The 27,930-nt window shown below is 33.2% G+C and overlaps 2 protein-coding genes and 1 long non-coding RNA gene across 11 annotated transcripts; 1 reads left to right on the forward strand and 2 right to left on the reverse strand.

Annotated features, from left to right (window-relative positions):
• Positions 1-577: 577 nt before the first annotated feature.
• Positions 578-4,314, reverse strand: LOC112744161 (probable ubiquitin-like-specific protease 2B). 2 transcript variants are annotated; one of them, XM_072214989.1, is made up of 6 exons: positions 3,849-4,314; positions 3,476-3,730; positions 2,142-2,285; positions 2,005-2,059; positions 1,788-1,912; positions 578-915 (listed from the first exon to the last, which is right to left on the reverse strand). In XM_072214989.1, the coding sequence occupies exons 2-4, from the start codon at positions 3,574-3,576 to the stop codon at positions 2,044-2,046; spliced, it is 261 nt and encodes an 86-aa protein (XP_072071090.1). In that variant the 5' UTR covers positions 3,577-3,730; positions 3,849-4,314; the 3' UTR covers positions 578-915; positions 1,788-1,912; positions 2,005-2,043. The 2 variants fall into 2 exon arrangements, with proteins under 2 accessions (XP_072071090.1, XP_072071091.1); XM_072214990.1 differs by having other exon boundaries at positions 1,788-1,916.
• Positions 4,315-8,354: 4,040 nt separating this feature from the next.
• Positions 8,355-9,745, forward strand: LOC140178358 (uncharacterized). Its single transcript, XR_011871365.1, has 2 exons — positions 8,355-8,919; positions 9,004-9,745. It is a non-coding gene; the product is annotated as an uncharacterized lncRNA (long non-coding RNA).
• A 453-nt stretch (positions 9,746-10,198) lies between these two features.
• On the reverse strand, positions 10,199-27,482 carry LOC112744162 (TMV resistance protein N). 8 transcript variants are annotated; one of them, XM_072214998.1, is made up of 8 exons: positions 26,716-27,482; positions 17,137-18,238; positions 16,679-16,957; positions 15,064-16,578; positions 14,562-14,662; positions 12,295-12,435; positions 11,644-11,727; positions 10,199-10,471 (listed from the first exon to the last, which is right to left on the reverse strand). In XM_072214998.1, the coding sequence occupies exons 1-4, from the start codon at positions 27,210-27,212 to the stop codon at positions 15,337-15,339; spliced, it is 3,120 nt and encodes a 1,039-aa protein (XP_072071099.1). In that variant the 5' UTR covers positions 27,213-27,482; the 3' UTR covers positions 10,199-10,471; positions 11,644-11,727; positions 12,295-12,435; positions 14,562-14,662; positions 15,064-15,336. The 8 variants fall into 8 exon arrangements, with proteins under 8 accessions (XP_072071099.1, XP_072071100.1, XP_072071096.1 ...); XM_072214999.1 differs by lacking the exon at positions 12,295-12,435 and adding an exon at positions 12,643-14,199; XM_072214995.1 differs by adding an exon at positions 12,643-14,199 and having other exon boundaries at positions 11,644-12,435.
• Positions 27,483-27,930: the final 448 nt, after the last annotated feature.

The following is a 27,930-nucleotide window of genomic DNA, read 5'->3' on the forward strand; positions in this document are numbered from 1 at the left end:
ACAATTAAAACTCTCACTATTCTCTTTTTTTTCTCGCGACTTTTTTTTCTAATGCACTACAAGAAAAACACTCATTCAGGTATACTTAAAAAGTGTAGCCAAAAGTGAAAAAAAAAATGATGTCTTAGGCTAAGGCTACGCTTTTCGAGCTACGAAGACACTTTAGTGAGGGATGCCTATTCGGCCGTTGCCTATTCTCAAAGGCTACGCTTTTGACATTTGGGAATAAGATGCGCTTTTCAAGTGATGCTGTCCGGAACCAAAAGTTACGCTTTTCAACTTCCATTTTTACCAGAATAGGCTACGCTTTTCAACGCTACTGCATCACCTGTAAAGCATAACCACATTGTATACCATAACTACTACTCTATATAAGTGTAACCTTAGATCCCTCATTATTTTCTCTACTCTCTCCTCTAATAATCTTTTTTTTAAAACCTAATATTTAGTGAAATGATTATATATATAATCCTGTATTTTTAATTAAATTAGTCAAAAATTATAAAATAAAAATAAATACATAATAATACTAAATAATATTCTTTAAATAATAAAAATTATCCTTAAACAAAATATATTTATAATGAACTAAAAATATTGGAATGATCATAATTGAATATTCATACATCTCACACTAAATTAAGCATGTCCATATCAAAATATACATTAGACCACTTAGAATTTATTACTAATAAACTATGAAAAACTAAAATATTATATCCTACATAACTATTTTCTAATAAAAGTCATTAATCTTCTGATAGCAGAGAAAAAACTATTGACGTCAAATAAAGCACCTAGCATGACCAAGTTGAACATATATTGAAGCAAATTCTTGGCTTTTCCCATTAAGTGCAACTGATTCCAGCATTCCCTATTCGTAAAGGCCCGTTCTCGTTTCTTTGCCTCGGAAAGCTGAGAAGCCATTGCCACAAGTGATATTCAACAGTTATAACAAGTCTATAATCAGAAGTTATTTTACCAAATTTATCCCACAAAGAAAAACAGTTTAAGTTCAGATAAGAGAAACAATGTTGAGCCTATTACTACATGCTAAAACAAGTAAAAGGTGGTAACCTGTATAACTCTAGAAGGAGAGGGGAGAGTGAAGATTGGATACGATGCATTTTAATAAGCAAAAAATTTTAAACAAAACTCATGGAGCGAAGTCATTGTTTATATGACAATTTTTATTTAGAAATTATGCAAGTAGATAACTAGTTTATAGTCTAAGTTCAACTAAACCAATATTAACAATCATCACCAACATGTATATCCGCACAAAGTCCACTAAAATATACTACAAAAATGCATCTTTTCTAAGTCAATATGGTTGCAATAAAGCGGCATCTCTGCCATTAATTAAATATAAATGATATATTTAGATAAACAACTTAAATAGGTGCTCATTGACATCAACTTTCAAGTAAGTTCTAGCTGTCTAAAGGAAGCTGAACAGCACTAAGATAAACACTTCAAGAAGCAATAGACACCAATATTTTTTAATAACAATTAGTGAGGGTTATTAGGTTAATTTTGTAAAATTTATTGTTATTAGTACAGAAACTGTTAAATGCTAACAGCCTAACACATAGGCCTAAAATTGCACATGCTACAAGTCATACCGCTAATATGCAATAACCAATGTAAATTGTAAAAGGAATGGATATATAGTAACATTTTTATAAGGTCTAGTGCCGTGTGCCATTACGCAGTGCATTAGCAGAGAACAAAAGGATGTTGAAAGAAAATAAATCATATATGCAATTGGAAACTGAACCTGGTACCTGATCAATTAAATGAACGAGCAACTCCTCCGCAAGTTCATGATCACCAGATTGTGAGGCTGTCTCCATGGCATCCATATAGAGGTTATCCTTCTTTGACAAGGTAATAGACTGCTTCCACCTACCTACCTTTTTGTGGATAATCAGCTATTACTTTTGTGTTTCAATCTATAATAAAATATTGAATATAAATTGATAGGCAAATAAGATATCTTGCCTTTGAAGCTTATCACTTCACTAGGATGACAAATGACAATCAATTCCAGTGAAGACTGTCATCAAGGCACCAGTAATTCTTATTAGGATGCAGCAAATTCCAAAAGGGCAAGCAAGGCACATGTATAAACCTCTCACCTGTAGTTAACAGGAATAAAGATATAATCCTTCTCAAAAAGGTTCAGTTTTCTTGTCCATTTGTAAACGCGTTGAAATGCTGCTTTACCCTCACAAGCACTTGATGGATCTCTGTCTAAATCAGCAAGCTTCTGAAAGAAGAAGCTATTGAAAAAGTATATTATTGAAGTTGCAAAAATTACAACACTGGAATACATATTGCTCACTCTTACAAAGATTTACCCTCCTTCCTTCCCTGGGTAATTGATGAGATACAGAGATAACACATATGCATGTACAAATGCCAGAGAAAGGGGGAGAAAACCAATTTCTGAATAATACAAGTAGTACATACTCATTAAAATTATAGCAATATTATAACTTCTATTATCATGCTTAATATAAAAGTCAATGATAGTATCATTAATGAATGTCTCTGGCTGTAAAAGCTCGACATCTCTCTTACTAATAGAAATAGCATTAGGTTCCCCCTTTGGAAAAATAACTTCATCAAAGGCCTTTTCAAAACTGCAGTACGTGATATTACAGTAAAAGTCAAGTCATTCCTCTTAAAAATCATCATCTTGCACTGATAACAATAGCCATTGTCGAAAAAAGCAAACAAAATAAATTTAACTGATTTTAAATCTCAGACCAAGCTTCATGCAGTGATCTGCTAAATCAAGCTTAGAATTCAACCTAAACGTGGTTAACAATTAATGCATGCTCCATAATGTGCACTAAGAGAAAAATATCATCGAAGCAAGCAATTCTATCAACACAAGCAACATTGATATCCAATTCCAGTGCAATCTCTATTGGATTTATGTTCTGAATTAAAGTCATGTGAGCATATATAGAATTAAAGTGATTGATCATCACCGTAAACAAATCCCATAAGGTCACTATATACCTTCAAAACCTAATTTGCAGTGCCTAAACTTTTGTTCTGGGCTTGAAGAACAACAAAAAAGTATTGTCTCCATTGCACTTTTTAACCTACCCTAATGTCAATCTTTACCGCGACTGAGATTTTAAAACTTGAAAAATATGTCTATTGGCACTAAAAATAAATCAAAGCTCATAAAAAATACCAAAAAGAAAACATAAACACAAGAAACAAAAGAAGACATTAGAAACAAAATATAACCTGCATTACTTCTTACATCTTTAATCCAGGGATGTTCTTATCAAACAAATAAGTAACAAAACAAAACATTAGAAATCAATTTTCTCAAAATGGTTTCACACAAAAGAGTATAGTCAATACATAAACCACCGTATTACAAGTAATGTTTCACTATTCAACATATAATCAGGCAAAAAACAAGGGAAGAGGAAAAATGGAAGCTTACCAGAGACGAAGGGAGCCAGAGCAGAAAGCGGCAAGTAAGGTTGCGCTGGCAGAGATGATGAACGAAACTATTGCATCGGTGGAGAAGACGAACAAGTCCATAGAAGAAGATGACAAGATGCGACGCTCACGACGGAGAAGAGGGTAGACGACGCGACGCTTGCGGCGAAGAAGAGAGAAGATGCTGTGACGCTAATGGAGAATGGAGAAGACGACGTGAATGATGCCGCAAGGAACGGATGAAGGAAGTGACGAACTGCGATGGCCGGGCAAAAATCAGATACACGAAAAATTCAAAACAATCAAAATAAAAACGCTAAAACTCAGAACAAACAAATTAGATGAATCAAAACCCCTAAAAAATTCATACGCACCATCTCAAAACCCCTAAACCCCTGAGGCATCTCCATTCTAGATGTAGAGATTCAGAGAGGATACAGAGTGAGACAAAGGTAACGATGGTGAGTAGCGTGAACACCCCGGGCGCGTTCTTGTGGAGGCAACGAACAGAGTGAAGCGCGATGGCAGAGGGAGAATCGTCCTGCTAACAACATCGCTGGTAGCGGCGCTACGGTCGGGGTACGCGGCGTACAGGGCATCAAAGGTGAAGGTGAAGGGCGCCGGTGAGCGAAGATGAAGACGAAGGAGAAGGGCGCCGGTGAGTGGTGGTGAGCAAAGGTGAAGGGGTGAAAACAGCGAAGGTGGTGGTGAGGTTTCTGAAGATGAAGGGCGCGGGTTTAATTTTGGTGGTGGTGTAAAAAGGAAATAAAAAATTCTCTAAGTGTAGTATTATAGTATATGTATTTGGGCCTATATACATTAGGAACACTTTTGAGACGCATCCAAAATAGAATAAATAAGTTACTTTTTAAAAGCACTCTCTTTATTATAAAACGTGTACCTATAGATATCAACATACTGCTACGTTTTATAAATAATTTTTATAATATTTAAGGTTATACTTTTTAAATGATGTCATAATTGTATTTTTTTCTCTTATAATAACATAACATGAAAAAAAATGTAGTCTATTTTATAAATAGATTATGCTTTTCAAATATAATTTAAAAAAGTGTGATTGAAGAGAGTGTTAATTTAAATATGGAAGAAAAAGTGGTGTTGGACTCAGATGTAGGGAATACAGGTACTTCAGAGCCATGTGGTGTCAATGAATAGAACTCGAACCATGCGAGTTCTTCCTTTCATAAAAAAATTAATAACAACAAATAATTCGGAGGATCCGTTTTCTAGCTTCCGAAATTCATATTTGCCTAACCACAAGTCGGACCATGCGATTTATTAAGCAAAATTTTAAAATCAAACAACTCGTATGGTCCGATTTGTGTATTCTGAATTTTTTCAAATTTTTTAACACAAATCGGACCCTCCGATTTGTGTACTCTGAATTTTTTTAACTTTTTAAACACAAATCGGAGGGTCCGAATTGTGTACTTCCACAATTTTAAAAAACACCAAAAATTACCATGTTAAAGTACATCACTCATTTTATTTCCATATCAAAATTTTTTACCCGTGATTAATGAGTATTTTTCTTATAATATCTCACACTCATCAATTTAAAATATTTCTAAGACGTGTATAATGATGTTTGAGAAACTTTTCACCACCATTTTTAGTATTTTTAATTATTATTTAATTAATATAAATATTAAATTATTTTTAATAAATAAATTTTATTAATTTATATATATAAATTCTAAAATATATAGATATAAATTATATTAATTTATATATATAAAGTTTAATAAATATAAATATAAATTATTATTATTTAAATACTAATAAAAAAATAATAATATTTACTTATAACATTACTCATAATAATTTTAAATAAGATTACGTAGAGGAAGACGAAATATTTCAATCAAAGAACTTGTTACTTATTTTTAAGACACGAGCGAGGAGACAATTATATATAATAGTAATTATAAAAAAAGATTTAATATAAAATTAGAAGTGTAAATTAAACGTGTAAAATATTAAATTGCAACAATCATTAAATTGTCTGATTTAGTAGAGATATTGTAGAATTATTGATGGATTTAAAATCATAACATCAAAGATTTTAAAAATTAGATTAGAATTTTAGCTACTATAAACACAATACATGTATAAAATATAATCTTTTTTAGATCAATTCTAATAATACTTTGATATTTATTGATATTACAGTACAAATTAACTATTTTTTATTATATAAAATATTTTACATATTTTTTATATTAATAAATAATAGTATATATTATTATCTAATCTTATTTAACAAGCTCAACTGTGTCAACAATTGAATGCGTCTAAATGTATTTAAATAATTACGTTTAAAAAATATTATTATAAAATAAATTAGATTTTTTAATAATAAAAAGATTAATATAATTTGAATAATTTTTGAGTAAATATTTTTTATAAATCTATTTGGGAATTTATTATTAATAAATTGATGTATATTTAATAAGGTTGAGTCTTTAATATCTAATCAATGAAATTTTGTTGGAAAAAAAAGACTTTTTTATTTGTTTTTTCTTTGAGAAAAGATTACATTTATATATTGGAGTAAAGCCTTATTCTTTAAATACTTACTTCCATAGAATGTATGAAAAGGAATGACGCCTTATGTAATCATAAAGATTCTTATTAGTTTCTTTTGCCATGTTTTCAATAAATTAAATAAATTCAAATGTTTCATTGTAAGGAAAAAAGAAAGCTGTGTTATTAGTTAGTTGTTCCAAAAGATAAATATGAAAGTTAAGATACAAACTTTGCATATTAGATAATTGAAATACTTTAGTATATATTGAATCATGGCCTAAGAAAAGTATCAGAAGAAAAATTTCCTTTGGCAACTACAACACTGGGTCAGAATATATATTATATTATCATTTGGAAACCAAACCCAAAAAAAAAAAAAATCAATTACCAATTTCACTTGATAAATAATATTTGAAAAGGTTTTGGATATTTATTAGATTTGTTATTATGTATCTTTTATGGTTTATAGATAAAAAATTAAAAATACTCTTATCTTTTTTAGATCAACTATATATAATTATAAATTAAATAGTTATGTTTATGACTGTTTTTATCCATTGTATATATTGAAAAGTATGGAATAAATCATATAATAAGGTGTGTATATAGCATAGCCACAAGTTAATATAAAATTTTATACATTTACATACACTATAATATATTATTACATAACATTATTTAGTTATAAAGCAAGCAAAAGGGGGACAGAACACTTGTGAAGATGTTGTTGTGATTTTGAAACTTGGCCTACCCAAGATGTGTGGAAATTTCCTCTGATGTAATAGTTTCAACACTGTATGTTGACCACAAGAAAAGAAAGATATATATAAAAGGGGGATTAACCTAAGAACATCATGTGTATAGAGATGACGAAAGGGGGACCAGGTGAATAGGGTTTGGACAAATTAAAGATTACTCCAAAGAACAAATTAAAATACAACAATTAAAGGGACATTAAAAAAAAGGAATAAACATCAAAGAAGACAAATATTGACCATTGGACATTGGTGTGGCCAAGAAGAGCATGATGGGTATTTGGGTAGGAGTGAAAATGAAAGTGGCTTAAATGGATGCACCATAATACAAGAAGCATATGATGAACAAAGTGATAACATTTGATGTTTGATTTATTAGTTTATGCTTTGCCTTGTAATGCCAAGACACAAATGGGCCAACTGTGTTATGTCATATTACAAGGCCAAGTTTTTACTTGACTCATTCAATAATGTCAAGAATTGTATATCAAGTAATTTTTTTTTTGAACTATATCAAGTAATATATTATATTTAGGAGTAAATGTTTTTTTTTCAGTTCTGATTATTTGTTTAAAAGACAAAATATTCATACATAATTAAAAAAATTTTAATTAAATTTTATTTAAGTAATTCGCCTAAATGGTTATTGATATATCAGTAAGTCATAATTTATAAAAGTCATTTAGATCAATTACTTGATTAGTGAAAAATCAATTAAAAATTTTCAAATTGTGAAGAGATTTTTTGTCTTTTAGGCAAATAGTCAGAATATTTACTCAATATTTATTTTTTTTGTTTATTAATTATTTTAATGGTTTTTATAGTTTTATTAAATTTTTAATTAGATTCTTATATTTTTTTCATTTCAATTGGGTTCTTATACTGTTTTGAATTTTATGATTAGGTCCTTCTTTTTGTAAAAAGTATTAGAGTTAATTGAATATTTTTTTTCATAGATTAAAGGTATTCATAATTAAAAACCTAACTAGATATTTGACCACATGTATTTTGGGAGGAATATTTTGTTAATTTTAACAATTTTATTATGAAAATGATCTAATTATAAAATTAAAAATAATATAAAGACTTAATTGAAAAAATATAAGATTTTAATTAAAAATTTAGTAAAATTATAAAAACCAATAAAATAATTAAACTTTTTTTTGGTAATAGTAATTTGCTTGCTTACTCTAATATTTTCTTAGAATTTAGAGATAAACACATAAATTATCTTTAACACTCTGTTCTAAATGATAAACTTGAATATCTAGAACATAAATATTGTTAGACTGAATATTTAGAAATAATTTAATAATAATTAATATAGATTTTAGCATTACTTTAGCAACACATCTCATTACTCTGCATTAGCACAAATTTAGTGCATTATAATAACATAGCAATCACTATTCGAATAATGAAATTTAAGTTTATGTAATTATTAATTATTGAGAGTGTTGGGATTATTAACATTACAAGTGGTTAATGAGTTAGTTAGCAGTATATTACAGAATTCTATATACATACAGTTGTATATCTCTGTACTATATATGTGTAAAAGATATAAAATTGTAATATACAATTTTACTTGTGAATTTTAATAAAAAATTCTCTTCTTTCTTATGTTTTTTCTTATTCATACTTGTTTTTTTTCGTTCATCAAAGATTTATTGCTATGTACTCTGAAATAGATTTTTTAGGATTTAATAAGATATCTAGAGTCTAATTTATCTCTCCCTCCATCCCACACCATCATCAGTGTTTCTTTCTCCTTCTATCATGGAAATTTCTTTAGCAAATTTCACCAACAAAAAAGCATTTTCTCCTATCTCAAATAAGCTCAACGAGAATAACTTCTCAACATGGAGATATCAGGCTCTTCTTACTATTCAGAGTATAAGCATAGAAGATCATCTTTATGCAGACAAAGTTTTAGAACAATTCACTAAAGATTCAATCAAGAAGATACAATCTGAGTCAGAATCTTTCAAGACTTGGAAGCTACAAGATCTAACACTCTCTTCCTGGATCATTGCATTGACGATTGTCAATTTTCAGAATAAAGTAATTAGTTCAACTTGGTTTTATGAAATTTGGGATAAGAAAGGTGCCTCTGCATTAGAGTATTTGGCTTAGATTCGTAAGATTGTTAACTCTCTTTTTGCTATTGGTTATATCATACTGGAAGATGATCACATTTAAGCTATTTCAAATGACCTTTCAGGAGAGTATTCAGTGTATATAGGCACTGTGATGTCGAAATTGGGGTCGTATTGTGTTGTAGAGGCTGAAAATTATCTTCTTGCATTTAACAATATGTTAGATCGCTTCAAGAAACTTGACACAAGTATGCACATGGTAAACCTTGCTCAATCTTCTATGACCTTCAATGATAATAGAGGCGTCTTTGGACGACGTGAAAGAGGTGGTCGTAACTCAAGAGGTAGAGGCAGAGTTGGTTTCACCAATAATCGCCCTTCATGCCAACTTTGTGGTCAATTTGATCATGTTGTTTACAATTGCTACTATCGTTTTGATTTAATAATCTCTTACTTGTTCCTGAAATTACACACAATCTTATGAGTGTATCCAAATTTACCTTTGATAATCATGTTTTCTTTGAATTTTGACCTAATTTTGTTGTAATTCGTGATCAGGCTACTCGTAAGCATTTCTTCCAAGGCATAGTTAGAGATGGCATCTATACCTTTGATCATCTTTCTGTGCCAAAGTCTATTTCTTCTTCATGTACTACTCTATGTTATCCAACTTCTTCTCTTAAACCTCAACCTAGTTTAGTGAATAATCAAAGTAATCCGTTTCATACTTCTCCTACCAGTTTAAATAGTAATACTGCATCTACTTGTAATGCTTCTTCTTTTAATTATAATTCTGTATCAAACATTGAATTGTGGCATAAAAGATTATGTCACTGTGCAATAAAAACTATTACTACTGTTGTTAAACATTGCTCCTTGCCTATCCTCACCTTGATAATATGTGTGAAATCTGTTCTCTTGTCAAAATACATCGTTTATATTTTTCTAGCACTGAAACTATATACAAATCACCACTTGAGCTGGTGTTTGCAGACATTTGAAGTATTACATTTACTAGTATTACATTTGTTTTGTTGATGTTCATTCTAAATTTACTAGTATTTTTATGCTAAGTAACATATCTCAAGCACTTATAACACCCTAATGGTTTTAAACTAAGTTAGGGTTTATGTGGATTATATTTAGTAGCTGATATTCAAAACCTTGCGAATTTTTTTTTAAAACAAATATAAAATATTTATATAAAATAATTTATATATAAAAATATTGAATAATTAGTTTTTATTAGAATAGTTACTAGTTGAAAAATATAAGTGGATCTGGAAATATTAACATGAAAAACGGGCGTGCTAAACTATGAAGGCTCAACAATGACAAGCTTTACTCATACCAAATAATCATAAAAAGAAATATCATAGTTACAATTGCAATCACTCAATAAAAATAAAACAAGACGCACAGAAAATCCTAATTCTCTTAATTTGTATAACTATGGCTAAAACAATCGCATATTCTTCCTTCTTAAGGTAAACGCTTAATGTTTTGTATTTACGTCCTCGATAGCTTGCTCCTAATAATGCACTTGTCTTTTTACCTCAACTGAGCAGTGTATTGTTTTGTACTGCATCGTTCCTGAAGATAGTACGGAGAGAGGGGTGAGAAACAAAAATTTCTTAATAGTTTATCTATATGGTGTCATCGTATTCATCCCTAGTCACTTCGAGTTTTAAAATAAAAATAGTGATAATGCAATGTTGTTTAATTAGTATTTCAAAAGTCTTTGTTAGTCGGAGTGGTGTGACTTTTAGATGCTTCTCATTTACTTATGGTATGACATGTATGACGCACACAAAACGCCTATAGCGTTAAAACATATAAAATGCAAACTCATAAACCTTAGTTTTATGTCCTTATAGGCCATAAAACAAGGCAAAATAAATAATAAATAAGAAAAGAATAGTAACATTGGCATATATAAGTCAAACAGAATAGATAAAGATCTTGAACAAAATAAAGATCTTGAACAATATCATACATCATACAAAAAGGAACTTTGGATAAATGAAGGATTTTTTAATGAAATAATAAACATAATTATAAATAAAAAAGATAACAGAAGAACAATCATAATCACACTTTTCATGATACTTTTCATTACTTTTTCTCGTAACTTTTATTGAAGGTATTGAGCTCAAACCAGTATAAAAGGTGGGAGTTCCCTTCCCTTACCAAAAGTTCTTATTCCAAACGTTTTGGCGATCACCTTCTCTTACCGAAGGATCATCTTGATCGATCACCTTCCCTTACCGAAGGATCATATGGAAATTTTGTCTTTGGGGATCACCTTTCCTTACTGAAAGATCATTCCCTCAGTTCAATTTACAATCAAGATTATTTAGACATACATAAGAAGGAAGTTATGGCAACAAAGATATATTATTATCAAATTGATAGGAGTCACCTTTCCTTATCGAAGGTTCATTCCCAAAAGTTTGCCGATCACCTTCCCTTATCAAAGGATCATCTCAATTCGATCACCTTCCTTTATCGAAGGATCATCTCGATTATTTTGTCTTTGGGGGGTCACCTTCCCTTACCGAATGATCATTCCCTCAGTTTTTTAATCAATGCTCATAATATTGTTATTATAATGCATAATGCGTATAAAGGAAAGAGACATTATATCATGACATGCAATACTAACATCTATATTAAAAAATATTTAAAAAATGTGAAAATGTTATTAGCTTTCAAGAGTTATTCTTCTAACAAAATTAAATTTAGCTTTTGGAAAAGGGCCATACCTTTCTTCTCTCCCAAAGTTGATCACTTCATCAATCACATCATCTTCAAATATATTTGTCTCACATAAATCCATTATCTCAGCTCTGTTCATGTCAAACACTTAACTATCAAAGTTCTTGCACCAGATTATAAATTGTCTTCAGCACTTGAGTTAATAATTATCTGCATTAATCCTTCATAAAACTTCATCATACATATTTTAAATTTATATATCATTTTCCTGAACATGTCACGAGATTTTTAATTATAAAAGAAGTTACAGCAGTGGAGGAGAATATGTATGATGAAGCAACAAAATTTCCTAATAAATCCATGCCTTTTCAATCTATGTATCTTACCTTCAGAAAAATATGTTGTTCAAATCTCTACTTTATGAGATACCTATCCAAGTTTGCAATTTACCAGTAACTTAATATTGAAGTGTACAGCATGCATGGTACATTCAATCTATGATTACGAGATCAACATTAACATATCTTTTAGTAATTTCACAAAATGGAAATTTTAATTTTTTATCCTTCATACCATGATTATAAAAGGGAAAAAAATCTTACATCAATATTAAGATCACAATTCATTTTCAACAACAATAAGATTAGAAGTTTTCAAATTAAAGGAGGATACAAAATCAAAACTAGAATGGTTCCTACACTGCAAATCCTTTGATACAATTCAAGATGAACTTGGTTGAAAAATGGAAGATATAAAGGTATCTGGGCACAGAGAGTTGCTTTTGTCCAATGTGTATTCTTTTCTTTGAAAGCTGGACCTTTTTTGGAAAGAAAAGATGTCTGCAAATTGAAAACATGCAGTTGTTTTAAGAAAGGAATCAGCATATTAAAGGTTTATCAAGTAAGAACTTTCAAAGTTCTAATCAGGTACATCAAAGACATATCCCGCAGAACCCGACAGCATATAGGTAATTCTTTATCAATAATCGCAGATCGAAACAACTGAAAACATAGAAGAATGGCAACTAATTTGACATTGGTACTTACCATGGGCTGCAGATTTTCTCCTTCACTCTCTAATGAATCTGAATCTGTCACGTCATGCTTGCCAAGTCTCACTCGTTGCCGCAGCAACATAAAATTCAAAACATTGTCAATCTCAAGCTATCTACCTAAAAACCCTCCAACCCAATTAAAAAGTCCCTATAACCCCATTGTAACAATTTACACATGAAACCAAGATTCAATTTTGTCCTCAAGATATTCAAGGAGAAAAGAAAAAAAAAAGGTAGAAAAGCCATCACACTCAAATACAACCTCCAAATGCTCAATTCATATTCCTCCCCAACCTATCCCTCTTTTTTCTCATATCCGCAATTTGAAAAAGAATTAAAACTAAAATACAAACTTCAAATAAACCCAAGATTTACATTTCTTTCTGGGTTCAAAAGGCAGTTGAATGGATGCAGTGAGCTGTGTCAAAAGCTTCAAATATGAGGAGCCATTTAGCTGAAGAGATCTAAGCTTGGCAATCATGCTCTTCCTTTTCTTCATACATTGGAGGGTCAACCAACTGCATCTCATTCCTAGAAGATGAAGAATGTGAAATGATGTCCATGTTCAGTGTTAGTGTTGCAAGTGTGAGGAGTGTTGAAGTTAGTCCCACATCAAAGAAAGCATGGAAGAGTGAGGAGTTTATAAGATGAGAGACCCATTAACTTGACACCTTAAGGTTTTGAGTTGGATGTGGTGTCATCTCATCTTATGTTTTCTCACTCGATTCCTCCCCGAATTCTCCCCGGTTGTCGAGAGCTCCCCACGGTTGGCCCAACAAGTGGTATCAGAGCCGATGGTTTAATCGGTCTGGTTTAAGGAGTATTCAAGGTGAAGCATCGAAAGTCTTCCCGGCAAAGGTGGTCCGGGCGGCGTGTCCCGCGGTGTTTTGCGGCGGTGTGATGGACGAATACTCGTGGTGGTGGAGGAGTTAGAAAGAGGGGGAGTTAGTGCTTGATGTGGAGGCTCACACTTGAGGGGGAGATTGTTAGTATTGCAAGTGTGAGGAGTGTTAAAGTTAGTCCCACATCAAAGAAAGCATGGAAGAGTGAGGAGTTTATAAGATGAGAGACCCATTAACTTGACACCTTAAGGTTTTGAGTTGGATATGGTGTCTTCTCATCTTATGTTTTCTCACTTGATTCCTCCCCGAATTCTCCCCGGTTGTCGAGAGCTCCCCACGGTTGGCCCAACAGTTCAGTTCAAGAGTTTCTTTTGTTTTCCCTGTTTGGGATTTTCTTTTCTTGAAATCTTGAATGTCTTGCTTAGTCACCCAACGTGCTCCAGATCTCTTTACTCGGATTTCATAATTACTGGGAAATAGCATTTGAAAGCGATTGTGTTGGCATAACAAGTGACTAAAATAGTAACTGTTCACGCAGACAATGCATAAATTATCACCGAAGGCTGTTCTTCCGAGTCTTTGTCAACATCAAATAGGAAAGAAAGAGCAAGTGCAATGGTTTCAGTTGAAGGGGAATTATATTTTGGCATGAAAAAAAGGATAATCAGAAAAATCTTCAGGTTCACCTTGGCTGACCTGTTCCTGGGCTGAATCAAAAGTTTAAAGTTTAAAACCCGATATCTCGGCGGCATTCATCATTGAAGTAATCATTGGTCAATCAGAGAATGTAAAGGTGATAAGCTTTGCACATTCTATATGTTCTCTAAGGGATGATGCATCGATTACCATGTCTAACAGATAAATTAAACACCACTGATTTATCAAATCCCCAAGACACTGTATAAAAGAAGAAACATAATGCAATACCCATTAACCTTTGATTCATATGGCAATCAAACTTTAGTAATCAAAGTTCTAATGAGGTACATCAAAGACATAACCCACAGAACTAGACAACATATAGGTTATTCTTTATCAATAATCGCATATCAAAACACTCGAAACTTACAAGAATGGCAACTAAGTTGACATTGGTACTCTCCATGGCCTGCAGATTTTCTCTTTCCCTCTGAAATGAATCTCAATCTGGGTTGTCAAACAAGTTCTATGCTGCAGCAACGAAAAATTCAAACCATTCTCAATCTCAAGCGCCATCTTCTTAAAAATCCTCAAACCCAATAAAAAATTTAGTGTAAGCAATTTACACATGAAACCAAGATTAAAATATTTTTCCCAAGACATTCAAAAAGAAAAGAAAAAAGAAAAGCCGTCACACATGAATTCAATTACAATCCCCAAATGCTCAATTCATATTCCTCCCCAGCCATCTTTTTCCATACTCACAATTTGAAACACGCAATTTAACACAAAAACACATTCCCAGTAATCAGATAACATAAACTCTCCTCTATCAGAAAGCAACATATTATTTTTCCTAAAAATAGAAAGAAAAAGAATTACAAACTAAAATGCAAAGTTCAAATAGCAATATTGATATAAAAAAGATTTACATTTCTTTCGGGATGGATGCAATGAGCTGTGTCAAAAGCTTCAGATCTGGGGAACCATTTAGCTGAGGAGATCTAAGCTTGGCAATGATACATGTAACATATTGAGAAAGGTGTGTCATGAGCTATGAGGTGGGTGAGAGCTTTTGCGAGATGCCAAATGGGGAATAGAGCCCTCCGCTGTGGCGGCTGGCTCTATCTCTTGTTCATACAGTGGAGAGTCAACCACGAGCATCTTATTTATAGAAGCTGAAGAATGTGAAATCATGTCCATGTTCAGTTGAAGTCTTCTAGAGTTGCTTTTCTTTTCTTGAAATCTTGAATGTCTTGCTTGTACACCCAACGTGCTCCACATCTCTGTACTCGGATACCAAGATGGTCAGCATATGGAAATAACATTTGGAAGCGATTGTGGTGGCATAACAGCTTACTAAAATAGTAACCGTTCACGCACACAATGAACAACAAATTATATAAACTAGACCACCAGTAAAAACTCGCGTTAATGAATTCTTTCCCGTTGCAGATCACCGAAGGCTGTAATCCTTCGATACCGTTAAATAGGAAACAGAGAGCAAGTGCGACCATTTCAGTTGAAGGGCAATTAAGTGGGAATGAGACTGATACTCCCTCATCTTCTTCCTGATGCTCAAACCATGCTGGAATTTCCTCCCCTGTGATCATCATTTGCAAGAAGTCTTCACGATCTTGGCTAGCTGATTCTGCAAAGCCACAACACGTCTTTGATATGACATCATCAACATATGATTTATCCAGTGAATAACAACCCTGTGCGTCTAATTCTCTTAGACTTGATGGAAGCTCTGGTAAAACCTCCAATTCATCGCAAAAAGATAGCTTTAGATGTGTAAGTCTGGGAAGTTGATGGATACTTATAGGAACTCTTAAAAACCTGTTCCGAGATAAATCCAAATACGTCAACGAGGCTAAGTGGGCAATATCATAGGAAAGGGTCGACTCTTCTCTAGATGAGCTGTCAGAATCATCATAATCAGCTCTGACTGTGAGGGACTCTAACCCATCAGTTTTCTGTGGAAGAGCACGTAACACCAACTTTTTAAGGCCAACGAAACATCCAAGTGATAAGAGAAGACCAGTAATCTTGTCGCATCCACTTAAGTTCAACTCAGACACGCCAGCCAAATTTCCAAGCGTTGGGGGTAGCTCTTCTATACCTGTATTTCTCAGATTAAGAATCGATAACTTTTTCATGCATTCCCCAAATTCTGGCAGTCTTCTCAAACTACTGCAGCTATCAAGATCTAGTTTCTCGAGTGAACTCATCTCCAATTTATCTCCAAGTGTTTCAAGTCTCTTACAATCTTCTAAATTCAATTCAACAAGCCTTTTGTGGTGTGCGAGAGACGGGTGAATATAATCCAGCTCCTCGCATCCCCGAAGATTAAGTTTTTTAAGATTGGGAGCCCCAGAAAGATCTGGCGTTTGCTTCAGCTGCTTGCACCATGATAGATATAAGTGCTCTAAGTTTTCTAAAACCTGAAAAACATAAAAAAAAAACATATATCACATGGTTAATATTTATGCTGGAAATGTTTATGTAATAAAATTTGATAGAACTGTTGATGAAAAGATCTACCTTCTTTCCATCCCATAACTCTGCAATTTGGCTTTTAGACAGATTAATTTCAACAAGCTCATAGCGTTGATGATCTGTAAGGGGCAGAGTTTTCATTGGACAACGTCTCCAGCAAAATACCTTTAATGTACAAGGAATATCGCAGAGAATGGGAGCTTTCGCGCCATCTAAAATGAGTAGCTTTAACTGGCACAATTTTGAGAAAGATAAATCTCTCTGATTCACTTCAGTCTCGCTATACCACTCATGTAGAACGATGCCATGAGTTGCTTTAGTTTTCTACAGATACACGTAAATAAATAAATAAACAATTAAAAAAACCAATGAAAAAACTATACTGATTGAGATAACCATAAAAACAAAAATAGTTTTTAGTTACCTAGATATAATATCAAAGACATTGTCAAATTCTTATTTTAATTCTATGCATCCTATAGTTGAGAAAAATCGACACTTACTTTCTTTTGAGTAAGTACAAATTCAACATCCTCCAAACACCACAATCTGCTACGCTTACAAACAACATTCTGAGATTCCTGAATTACAATTCGTTTGCCCATTTCTTCAAGCAGATCATGCATCCCCAACCAATAATCATAATCATATTTGTCTATAGTGATCAATGATCTATTAATCAAAATATCAATACCGATTTCAGCATCATGACCACATCTTTTTAATATCTCTGTTACATGATGTTTCTGCCATCCTTTAAAGAAACAAGCAATATCTAGAAAAATATCTTTTTCCATATCATCTAAACCATCATAGCTTATTTTCAATACATCAATAATTTCAGAATGTGAAAAATGCTTTATTTTTTCAATAGCACTATGCCAAACCTCAATACCTCTACCATTAAGATAGGAACCCAATACTTTAAGTGCCAATGGGAGACCACCGCTGTATTTGACCACTTCTTTGGACAACGCCAAAAACTCTTCTGAAGGTTTTGGCAGGTTAAAAGCTTCTAAAGAAAAGAGGTTAAGGGCTTCATTTTCCACTAATCCTTCAACGTTATAAGTTTCATGCAACTTATTTTTCCTTAGCAGATGGAAATCTCTAGTTGTGATTATTATTCTGCTTCCAGGACCAAACCAAGCTTTTTCTCCAGCCAAATCTTCTAATTGTTTTTCATGATTTACATCATCAAGAACAAGAAGTACCTTTTTGAGACGTAAAGAGTTTTGAATTATTGTCCTCCCATCATACTTGTTATAAACAGCATTTGAACTTATATTCATTTGATCAAGAAGTTGCTTTTGCATGTGAGTAATATCTTTTTTCTCACAGTTCTCCCTTACATCAGCAAGAAAGCAAGTAACTTCAAAACTACATCGAATGGTTTCAAAGACAGCTCTAGCAATAGTGGTCTTACCTATGCCGCCCATTCCCCATATGCCTATAAAGCGAACATCATTCAATCCAAGGCCAATGAGAGTAATCACTTGTTCCACTCTTGAATTAATCCCCACAAGATTCTTCATTGAAGATGGAAACTTAGGAATCAATATTTCAAATATATGTTGAGCAATATTTTCCACAAGTACTGCTTCGTCGCTGTTCAAGGAAAGAGAATTTCTTTGTAATATAGCAACTTCTTTTCTTATAAAAAAGAAATTTTGTAATAAGATAAAGGAAGACGCAAAACAAAACAACTGAAGTTTACAAAAACAATTTTCTTTTTTACAAAATTTATTTGCAATAAGCTATATATATTTTCCAGGTAATTTATTCATTTGATATAGCTTTTTATAAATTTATTTTAATTTGATACCTGATTCATTGAATCTAATTTTTATTATATAAAATTGATACAAATCTATTATAAAATGAGTTTATGACATATTGGTTTCTACGATTGTGCCGCATCATCAGCAATTTTGTATACATGGTAATTTAATAATTTTACAATTTTGCAAAATAAAAATTAGAAATTATATATAGTAATAATACAAAAGTAATTAAATTTAATACCTATTATTATTCCATTAAATTAAGAAGTAACGATTAAATATAATTAATATCTATATTAAAACTATATTAATAACAATTTTCAGTTACAAATATTTAAAGTGCATAATAATACAACAATATTTGTTTATTATGGATATATTCTAATATATCGTTATTAATAAACAATAAAGTATATTTATAATGTTATACTACATTTTTTATATTTTTATTTTCAATTTTTTTTAATTATCTCCAAAATCCAAATACACTAAAAAAACTTCAAAATTACACTATACAATACCATTAAATCGAAAATATCAACAAACAAATAAAATTTGTTTTTCAAAGTCTGAATGATTGTTTATGGAAAATATTCACACAATAAATGAAAAAAAAATTATATCTTCTTAGTATTAATTATATTTAAATTTTTATGATAAAGTATAATAGTATATAAGAAGCCAACGAGGTATAGCTCAAATGATATAGTCTTTCCTCCTCACGAGATCTCGAATTCGAGCCTCACTCCTAACTTTAAAAACAGAATAATAGTATATAAGAAATTCTTCTATTATATAAAAATATTAGAAAACACACATAAGTCAATATTTAAGAAAGTAGCCAACTTTACAAGACTTTTGTTGTTATATATTTTCTTTTGGTTTTTTAAAATAATTATATTGAATTATATAGAAATTATAAATATTTTTACAAATAAATATAAAATTTAATATTAATTCATATATTATCTAATTAATTTATAAACAATATAATATTTTTAAATTTATTTTATATAGTATAATTAATTTAGTTCTTCCTCCAAGTCTTATTCTAGTTATTATTAGTTAGGTGACATACTAACAAACCGTATTATACCAAAGTATTTCTGGTTATATAAATCATCATAAAAAATTAATGACTCTTGATATCTATTTATGCCTATTAAGAAACAAAAAAGGATAATACAATATATATTTTTGAGAAATACTCCAAATTAGTTTTTACAAATTTTTTAGTCTGACATTTTAATTTTTAACAAATTTTAATTATTAAATTAGCCTTTAAATTTTTATTTCGATAGACAAATTAATTCTCACATAAGATTATTTATTTGTATGGAAGAACTCATCTTAGAATTTAAAAAATTTTTAGGGATCATTTTTTTTTATTATTAAATAACAATATGCATTGATTTGTCTAATTTTTTTACCAAAATTTAAGACGAAGATTAATATGTCTAATAAAATATAAAGTCAGAGACTGGTTGAATGGTTAAAATTTGCTGAGAATTAAATTTTTCTGACAATTTTTTTTAGGACTAATTTGGGTTATTACGTTGCATTTTTAGCATTCATTATCAATATCATTCTATTGTGATTGATTCCATGCCTCCATGGTGTTATCATATTATTTTATTATTAGCTAATTTCGAGAGCTTTATTTCATATGTAATTCAAGAAGAAAATTATGGTAGATTAAAATAACCATATATAATTATTATTCCATGATTATATTTGAATTAAAATTTATAATAATTCGTTCATATTGTGATTTTTTTTTTACTAAAAACAGAGAGACTCGAATTTGCGATTTCTAAGTGAGTAGAGAGACTATGCCATTTGAGTTATAGCTCGTTGGCTCGTGATTGTATCTACGTTGAAGAAGAAAAGAAATTATTCCATATATTACTATAAATTTTAATTCAAATATTTATTTTTTCTAAGAAAGATCCACTAAAGATTGATTTGTTTAACTGAATGAAAAAATCAAAAAGCTAATTTTATAATAAGTTTTTTTCTAAGGACTAAAATATTCAACTAAAAAATTTTTAGAAATTGATTCAATTAATGTATTACTCTAAAGTCTAAACTATGAATGTAGGGTAGATATGTTTCAAATCTATTTTGAAAAAAAAAATCATAGGAACCAGAATATAATTTGTTATAATTTACTTTTGTTTTTCAATTAAAAATTGATATAAAGACTAGAGAGTAAAAACCCTAGCAGAGAAAGAGTACGTACTCCGTACTCAAGGAGAATGAGAGAAGGAGAGAGCGTGGGCGAACGGTTGAGGGTGAAACACAGTGAGGAAGATGGCCATGCCATCGGGAAGAGATAAGGGGGAGAGCGTGGGTGGGTGTGTATCCGGTGTTAAGGAGGGTTCTTCTCGAGAGGGGTTAGAAAAGCCATCCAAGGTCTCTTTTAGAGATAAAGTCATTGGTGCAGAAAAGTCTAAGGCCTTTGCATTAGTAGGGTCTTTATCTGGGGATGGTATCGCGACGGTGACAGGTAAGCAGGGTGATTCTCATCCCCCAAGTGTCAGTTTTACCAAGGAGGCAAAGAGTTGTCTAGCTGAACCTTACAAGGAAGCCATCGTGATCAAGGTGCTGGATAAGCATTATGGCTACACGGCTCTCATGCATAAGCTTCGGATAGTATGGCGCATCAAAGGAGGGTTTGATTTGTTGGATGTGGGGTTTGGATATTTTTTGGCTAAATTTGATATTGCTACGGATCGTGAGAAAGTCATTCTTGGTGGCCCGTGGTTGATAGACGGTCACTATGTTGCAGTAAAGCCATGGGATGTGGATTTTAGGCCATGCGAAAAATCCTTTGGATCAACGTTGGTATGGATTCAAGTCTCGGGACTTCCAATTTGGTGCTACCAGGAACAAGCAATGCTGCGAATTGCTTCTGCAATAGGGATTCCGGTGAAAGTAGATTTGGCTACTAAGCTTGCAGAAAGAGGAAAATATGCTCGAGCTTGTGTTCAAATTAATCTTGAGTTGCCTGTAATCAAACATATTATAGTGGAGGGTGTGACTTATGAAGTGGAGTACGAGAGTTTACCGTTGATTTGTGCTACTTGTGCACGATATGGGCATGATAAATCGTTGTGCATGGAGAAGGAGTCCTTGGAAGGAAACGAGAATTCCTTTGGTGATGAAAAAAATAATGAAGCCCCGACACTAGTGCCACACAATAATCATGAGATTCAACAAGAGGCTGAATCAGAAGCTCGTGATTTGGGTGAGAATCCTCGTAATTTGGGTGAGAAATTAGGAGTTGTTAAAGGGAAGGATGTGGTTACGAAATCATTGGCTCCTCACGTGCCTGATACTCATGTTAATGAGGCATGCATGGATGATGGAGAGGGTTGGCAACAAGTGCTCCGTAAGGGAAAATTCACAATGGGCCAGTCATCAGGTTTGAAGGACCAAGATGGAAAGCAGCACAAGTTTGGTTCGAGAAGGGTTCCAAGACCCAATTTGCATGGTGATGGAGGTAAATCAATTGGCATTAGGATGGGGAAGCGAGAAAAACATGAAATTGCGCCATCTCCATCACGCAAAACTCCTGCACGTCGTGGAATTTCTCTACGGAAGCGTCCTCGGCCTTCCTCCTTGCAGAACTCGCCAGTTGATAAAAATGGTGGCACAATGGAGGAAACCTTAGTAGATGGAAGCATGGCAGGTGCAGTGTCAGGAGGTCCGAAGGTGGCAATTATTGAGGATCAGAGTGTGCCAGTACCGCAGGACAAACCACCTATTGAGGTTGGTGATTCTGTTTAGAGTTTTATGTTCTTATTTATTCTGTCCCTATTATTTATGTATAGTTTAAATATGATTGTTTGGAATATTAGGGGTGCTTCTAATAAGTTAGCCCGTGTGCATTGCAAGGAACTTGTTAGGAAATTTAGACATGTTTTCTTTATTGTGGTTGAAACTCACTCCCCTTTTCAGCATTTAAAATTATTCTGGGAAAGATTGGGTATCACTCTGTTGGTATAGTAGAAGCAGAGGGGCATAAGGGAGGTATTTGGTTTCTATCCTCTATGAAGGGTGTTTGTTGTAAGTTCATTGATGCTTTTGATCAGGGTGTTACTGTTGAGGTTCACTTTGATAATTTAATTTGGAGGTGTAGTGGTATTTATGGCAGTCCTCAATTTAATAAAAGGGTTCTCCTTTGGGATTATCTTGTTGCACAATCCATGGTTTTTCAAGGACCTTGGATTGTTCTTGGTGATTTTAATGAAGTCAAATTTTCTTATGAATCTAAGGGCTGTCAGTTTTCTCATCAAAGAGCAGACATGTTTGCTACTTCATTAGGGGATAGTGGCTTGTTTGATCTGAAGACTATTGGGAGGCAGTTTTCTTGGTACAGGAGGGTGAAAAATTATGTTGACGTGGCAAAAAAGCTTGATCGAGTCTGTATAAATAATAGTTGGTTATCTATCTTTCCAGAGGCTTATGCAGAAGTTTTAAATAGGCTTCAGTCTGATCATTGCCCTATTCTGGTGCGTTGTAAAGGTCGTCCTCAGCCTAAAGGGAATCGACCTTTCCGATTTATTGCTGCTTGGGCTACTCATCCTGGGTATAGGGATATTGTGAACCAGTCATGGTGGTCTGGTAATAGAGGAATTCATGGCAAGCTTTCGGAAGTACAGAAGAATTCACTAGAGTTTAACTCGAAGGTATTTGGCAACATTTTTGTTAAGAAATGTGAATTAGAGCAGCAGATTAATTATTTACAAAAGCGTTTGGAAGTGGTGGATAGTATTTATTTGCGTCAGAAAGAGCGACAGTTGCTTGATGATTATAATAATACTCTAGTGCAAGAAGAGCTCCTATGGTTCCAAAAGTCCATAGAGCAGTGGGTAAGGTTCGGGGATAGGAATACAAGATTCTTTCATATTCAAACTCTTGCGCGAAGGAAGCATAATAAGATTCATGGCCTTTTTCTCAAGGATGGAGTGTGGGAAACTGATCCAGAGGTTCTGAGTCAAGAAGCAGAGTCTTTCTATAAAAGCTTATTCTGTCATTTGGATGATGTTGATTTGGGTTGCCTTGGTGATGTGCCTCTTCCTTCTCTAAATGAGAAAGCTTGCAATAACCTTACGGCACCAGTTACTATGGAGGAAGTCAAAGCAGCGGTTTTTCACATGAACTCTTTTAAAGCTCCGGGTCCTGATGGGTTTCAAGCTTTCTTTTTCAAAGAATATTGGGAGATCATTGGTCTTGATGTTTGGAAGATGGTTAAGCAGGCATTCTCCGGTGTTCCTCTTGATCCGAGAATGTTGGAGACTCTACTAGTTCTCATTCCAAAGGTTGAATCACCGGTATCTATGAAAGATTTCAGGCCGATTAGTCTCTGCAATGTAGTTTACAAGATCATCACGAAGGTCCTTGTTAATAGGCTTCGTCCTCATCTTGCGGAGATTGTTGGCCCGCTTCAAGGAGGATTTATTCCGGGACGAGGAACTCCTGACAACATCATTATTGCCCAAGAAGTCCTCCACTTTATGAAGAAGACTAAATCAAAGAAAGGCACACTGACATTTAAGATTGATCTGGAGAAAGCTTATGACAGAGTTGACTGGAGGTTTTTAGCTCATACCCTTAAAAGCTTTGGTTTTCCTATTCCTACACTTAATTTGATTATGAATTGTGTCACTGCTTCTTCCTTATCTATTCTTTAGAATGGGAGTCGTCTGAATGGCTTTACTCCTAGCCGAGGTCTTAGACAAGGAGATCATATGTCACCCTATCTTTTTGTGTTGTGTATGGAGCGATTGGCATGCTTTATTAGTCATCAGGTTGATTTGGGCTTGTGGGAACCGGTTGCTATTTCTAGAGGGGGACCAAGAATATCCCACTTAATGTTTGCGGATGACTTGCTTTTATTCTGTAAAGCTACAAAGAGACAAGTGCAAAATGTGATGTTGGTTTTAGAGACTTTTTGCAAAGCATATGGGATGAAGATTAATGTGGAGAAGTCTAAAGCGCTTTGCTCCAAGAATGTCTCTGCAACAAGGAAAGAGGTTTTCACTGGGATATCCTCTATCATATTTGTCCAGGACTTGGGCAAGTATCTTGGAGTTACCCTTAGCCATTCTAGGGTGACTCGTTTAGCTTTCAATGGTGTCCTGGATAAGATTCGGAGTAGGCTAGCAAGCTGGAAAGGAAGTTTACTCAATCGGGCTGGTAGACTTTGCTTGGTTAATTTTGTTGTCGCTGCTATTCCCACGTATCAGATGCAGGTCTCTATTTTTCCCAAAGGAATCATTAGTAAATTGGAGTCTATGATGAGGAATTTTCTTTGGAAAGGACAAGTTGATGGAAGAGGATTGAATCTTGTTAGTTGGAAGGTACTGGTTACTCCAAAAAAATATGGAGGTTTAGGGATTAGAGATCCTTATTGTGTAAATATTACTCTTCTTGGGAAGCTAGTTTGGACTTTCTTCCAGCAGCCAAACAAGCTATGGGTCCAATTGTTGGATGCCAAATACCGATCATCTCTATATGACTGTTTTAGTTATCCTAAGAACAAGGACTCTCCCATTTGGAGGTGTCTTTGCAAGGCTTGGGAAGTGTTGAAGGATGGGTTTGCTTGGTGTATTGGAGATTTGAACCAGAATTTTTGGTTTTCTAGCTGGAGGAAAGAAGGACGGTTATCTAATGAGATCGATTATGTTCACATTTCTGATTCGAATCTCCGGATACAGGATATTTGGTCGGTTGGTAGGTGGCATTTGGATACTCTTTATTCTCCTTTATCTCAAAATCTGAAAGATAATATTCTTTCTTACAATCCAGATGAACAAGCAGGTCCGGAAGTGGGTTGGTATTGGAGTGGGTCTGCTGCCAAAGTCTATAACTCTCGCAATGGTTACTTGTGGTTGTGTAAGCAGCTGTTTGGTTGGGAGGAGCGGGAGAATTGGCTTTGGCTTTGGCGCTAGCTTGTTCCGGAAAAGCATAAATTTTTGGCTTGGTTGTGTCTTAAGGAGGCTCTTCCTACTGCAAGTTTTCGCTTTAGAAGAGGGATGTCGTCATCGGATAAGTGTCCAAGATGTCTTTCTAGCCAGGAATCGGTTTTACATTGCATTCGGGATTGTCCCAAAACTCAGCTTGTCTGGCATAGGTTGGATATTTCTTGTCATCCTTTGGATTTGAAGAACTGGTTCTTGTATCATAGCAGAGAGCATCCGTTCAAGTTCTTTTCGGGACTTTGGTGGATATGGCGAGCAAGGAATAATGACATCTTTAATCCCGATGAAACTTGGCCTCCGGAAAAAGTGATTTGTCTGGCATTAACTTCAGAAAAGGAGCTTAGGAATATCTTTGAATTACAACGTATGTCCTTTCCCTCTACTCTAAATGGTTTTTGGAATCCCCCATCCATTGGTACTTTTAAGATTAATTGTGATGCTAGTTATTTTGGTTCGGGTGATAGTGTTGGTTTTGCTTGTGTTATTAGAGATTGTAATGGGAGCTGGCAAAGGGGGTGTTTGGGAATGATTGAGAGTAATAGTATTCTTCAAGGAGAATTGTTTGCTATTTGGAGAGGATATCTCTTAGCTTGGGATGTGGGTCAACGAGATGTTATTTGTGAGACGGATTGTGTGGAAGCATTTAATCTTGTTACTCAATATGGTTTTGGGTTTATTGATCTACTGGTGCTCAAAATAAGAGATATTATGCATTGGAATTGGCGGGTTGACTTTCGTTTGATTATGAGAGATGCAAACACGGTGGCAGATACTATGACAAAGATAGCGATGAAGTTACAACTTTCGCATGTGGAGCTTCTTTCACCTTGGGAGGAGTTTAAGAGTAGTCTTAAACGGGACTGTCCCTCTATTTAGGCAGTTCCTTGTTTTGTTTGTTTTGTTTTTCTTTGTTTAATTTATTTCAGTCACAAAAAAAATTAAAAATTGATATGTTTGTACAAAAAATTTAAACATTGTGGCTAATTTTTAGTAGTATACTGTTGCCATCGTTGTTTAAACATTGCACTCTATTTGGTTTAGAAAAATATTTAAAATGTAGTATTATAAAATAATAATAATATTATATAATATTAAGAGTAATATCTCTTATCGATCTTAAAAAATTTTTACTGAAACATTTTAATTATGCCATTTACTGGAGCAATTTTAACAAGCAGATCTATGTTATTAAAATGGTACCTATAATGATTGCAGTTTTGTTTAGATGGATGTGGATCTAAAAGTTTGAACATGTATAGCAGATAAATTGTAGTAATAACAAGAGTAATAAGTTAATGACTAGTTTGCTTACTGATTTTTGGAGGTCCAACCAGAATGAGTAGCAACTTGTGTTAGCGCATCTCTCCATCTTTTGATCTTCTCACGGTTATGTCTCTGTTCGTGTTTCTTGAAAGCTTCATGAAAGGTTCCTATTTGGTGCCTCACATCACAAGGCTCCACATCGTAGAACACCGGCACGATCTGTTGTCCCACTTTGTTGTTGCACTCCATGATTTTTTGGAGCTCATCCAAGCACCAACTGGAGGAAGCGTAGTCCGGTGAAAAAACGATAACTGCAAACATGGACTCTTCAATTGCTTTGAGGAGTTCTTTTGAAATAACATGGCCTTTGCGAAGGTTTTGGTCATCTTTGTAGGTTGTGATTCCCTTCCTGTTGAGGGCCGCATAGAGATGGCCAGTAAAACCTGTGCGAGTGTCTTCTCCTCTGAAACTCAAGAATACGTGATAGGTGCATGATCTTGGTGGTGGTGGTAGTGGGATTGAAGTGGAAGAAGAGGCGGACGCCATATGTTTGAAGTTTGAAGAAGTGTATGTATGTGCTGAACAAGAGTTGTGGTTATTAACACTAAACAGTTAATTAATAACATCAATTAAGAAACTCTTTGTGAAGAGAGAAAGAAAAGTAAGCGGAAGCTGCTGGGTATTGATGAAGGAGACACAAAGTTGAGACTTAGAGAGGGCAATGATGAATACTGAAGACGCGTCATCAGTGATAGTGTATTAGTGGTACACCTTTTATTTGTTTATTTCTCAAAGATTTTTACTAGTGTCTATTTTATTGCTACTTCCTCTGTTTCACTTATTTTTATACTCGCTAATGATTTATTATTTCACTGTCATAACTCATAACATAAATGGTGAATTACAATGTCCGATACCATTAGATTATGTTTGAATAAGGCATTACAAAATTCTTTTATTTACATGTAATGAAACTAGGTAAATTATATGATAAAGATGTAAATTTATAGATCTTTCTTTTTATGTGATGAAAGAGAAATTGAAAATACTAAGATCTATATTTTAAACATTAATAAAATAATAAAAAATAACTATAAAAAAAATTTAATTCTCTCTCTATACAACTTCAATCTATATAATAGAGTGTCCCATAAAATTATTACATGTATTTATAAGTTTCTTTGTATGAGACGAAGTAATTATATTTAAAACTTGATTCGTTTGAAAAAAATTAACCGTACAGCTATAATTGATTTTAGTTTAA

Source organism: Arachis hypogaea, chromosome 14 (assembly GCF_003086295.3).
Source record: "Arachis hypogaea cultivar Tifrunner chromosome 14, arahy.Tifrunner.gnm2.J5K5, whole genome shotgun sequence".
Taxonomy (NCBI): domain Eukaryota; kingdom Viridiplantae; phylum Streptophyta; class Magnoliopsida; order Fabales; family Fabaceae; genus Arachis; species Arachis hypogaea.

Coding starts and splice junctions, on each gene's coding strand:
- LOC112744161 (XM_072214989.1), bottom strand. CDS start 3,576: ATGGACTTGTTCGTCTTCTCCACCGATGCAATAGTTTCGTTCATCATC. Junction 2,286..3,475: donor TCTGGCTCCCTTCGTCTCTG/GTAAGCTTCCAT, acceptor CTTTTTCAATAG/CTTCTTCTTTCAGAAGCTTG.
- LOC112744162 (XM_072215000.1), bottom strand. CDS start 27,212: ATGGCGTCCGCCTCTTCTTCCACTTCAATCCCACTACCACCACCACCA. Junction 18,239..26,715: donor GGTTGGACCTCCAAAAATCA/GTAAGCAAACTA, acceptor TTCCTTGAACAG/CGACGAAGCAGTACTTGTGG. Junction 16,579..16,678: donor AGTTATGGGATGGAAAGAAG/GTAGATCTTTTC, acceptor TATGTTTTTCAG/GTTTTAGAAAACTTAGAGCA.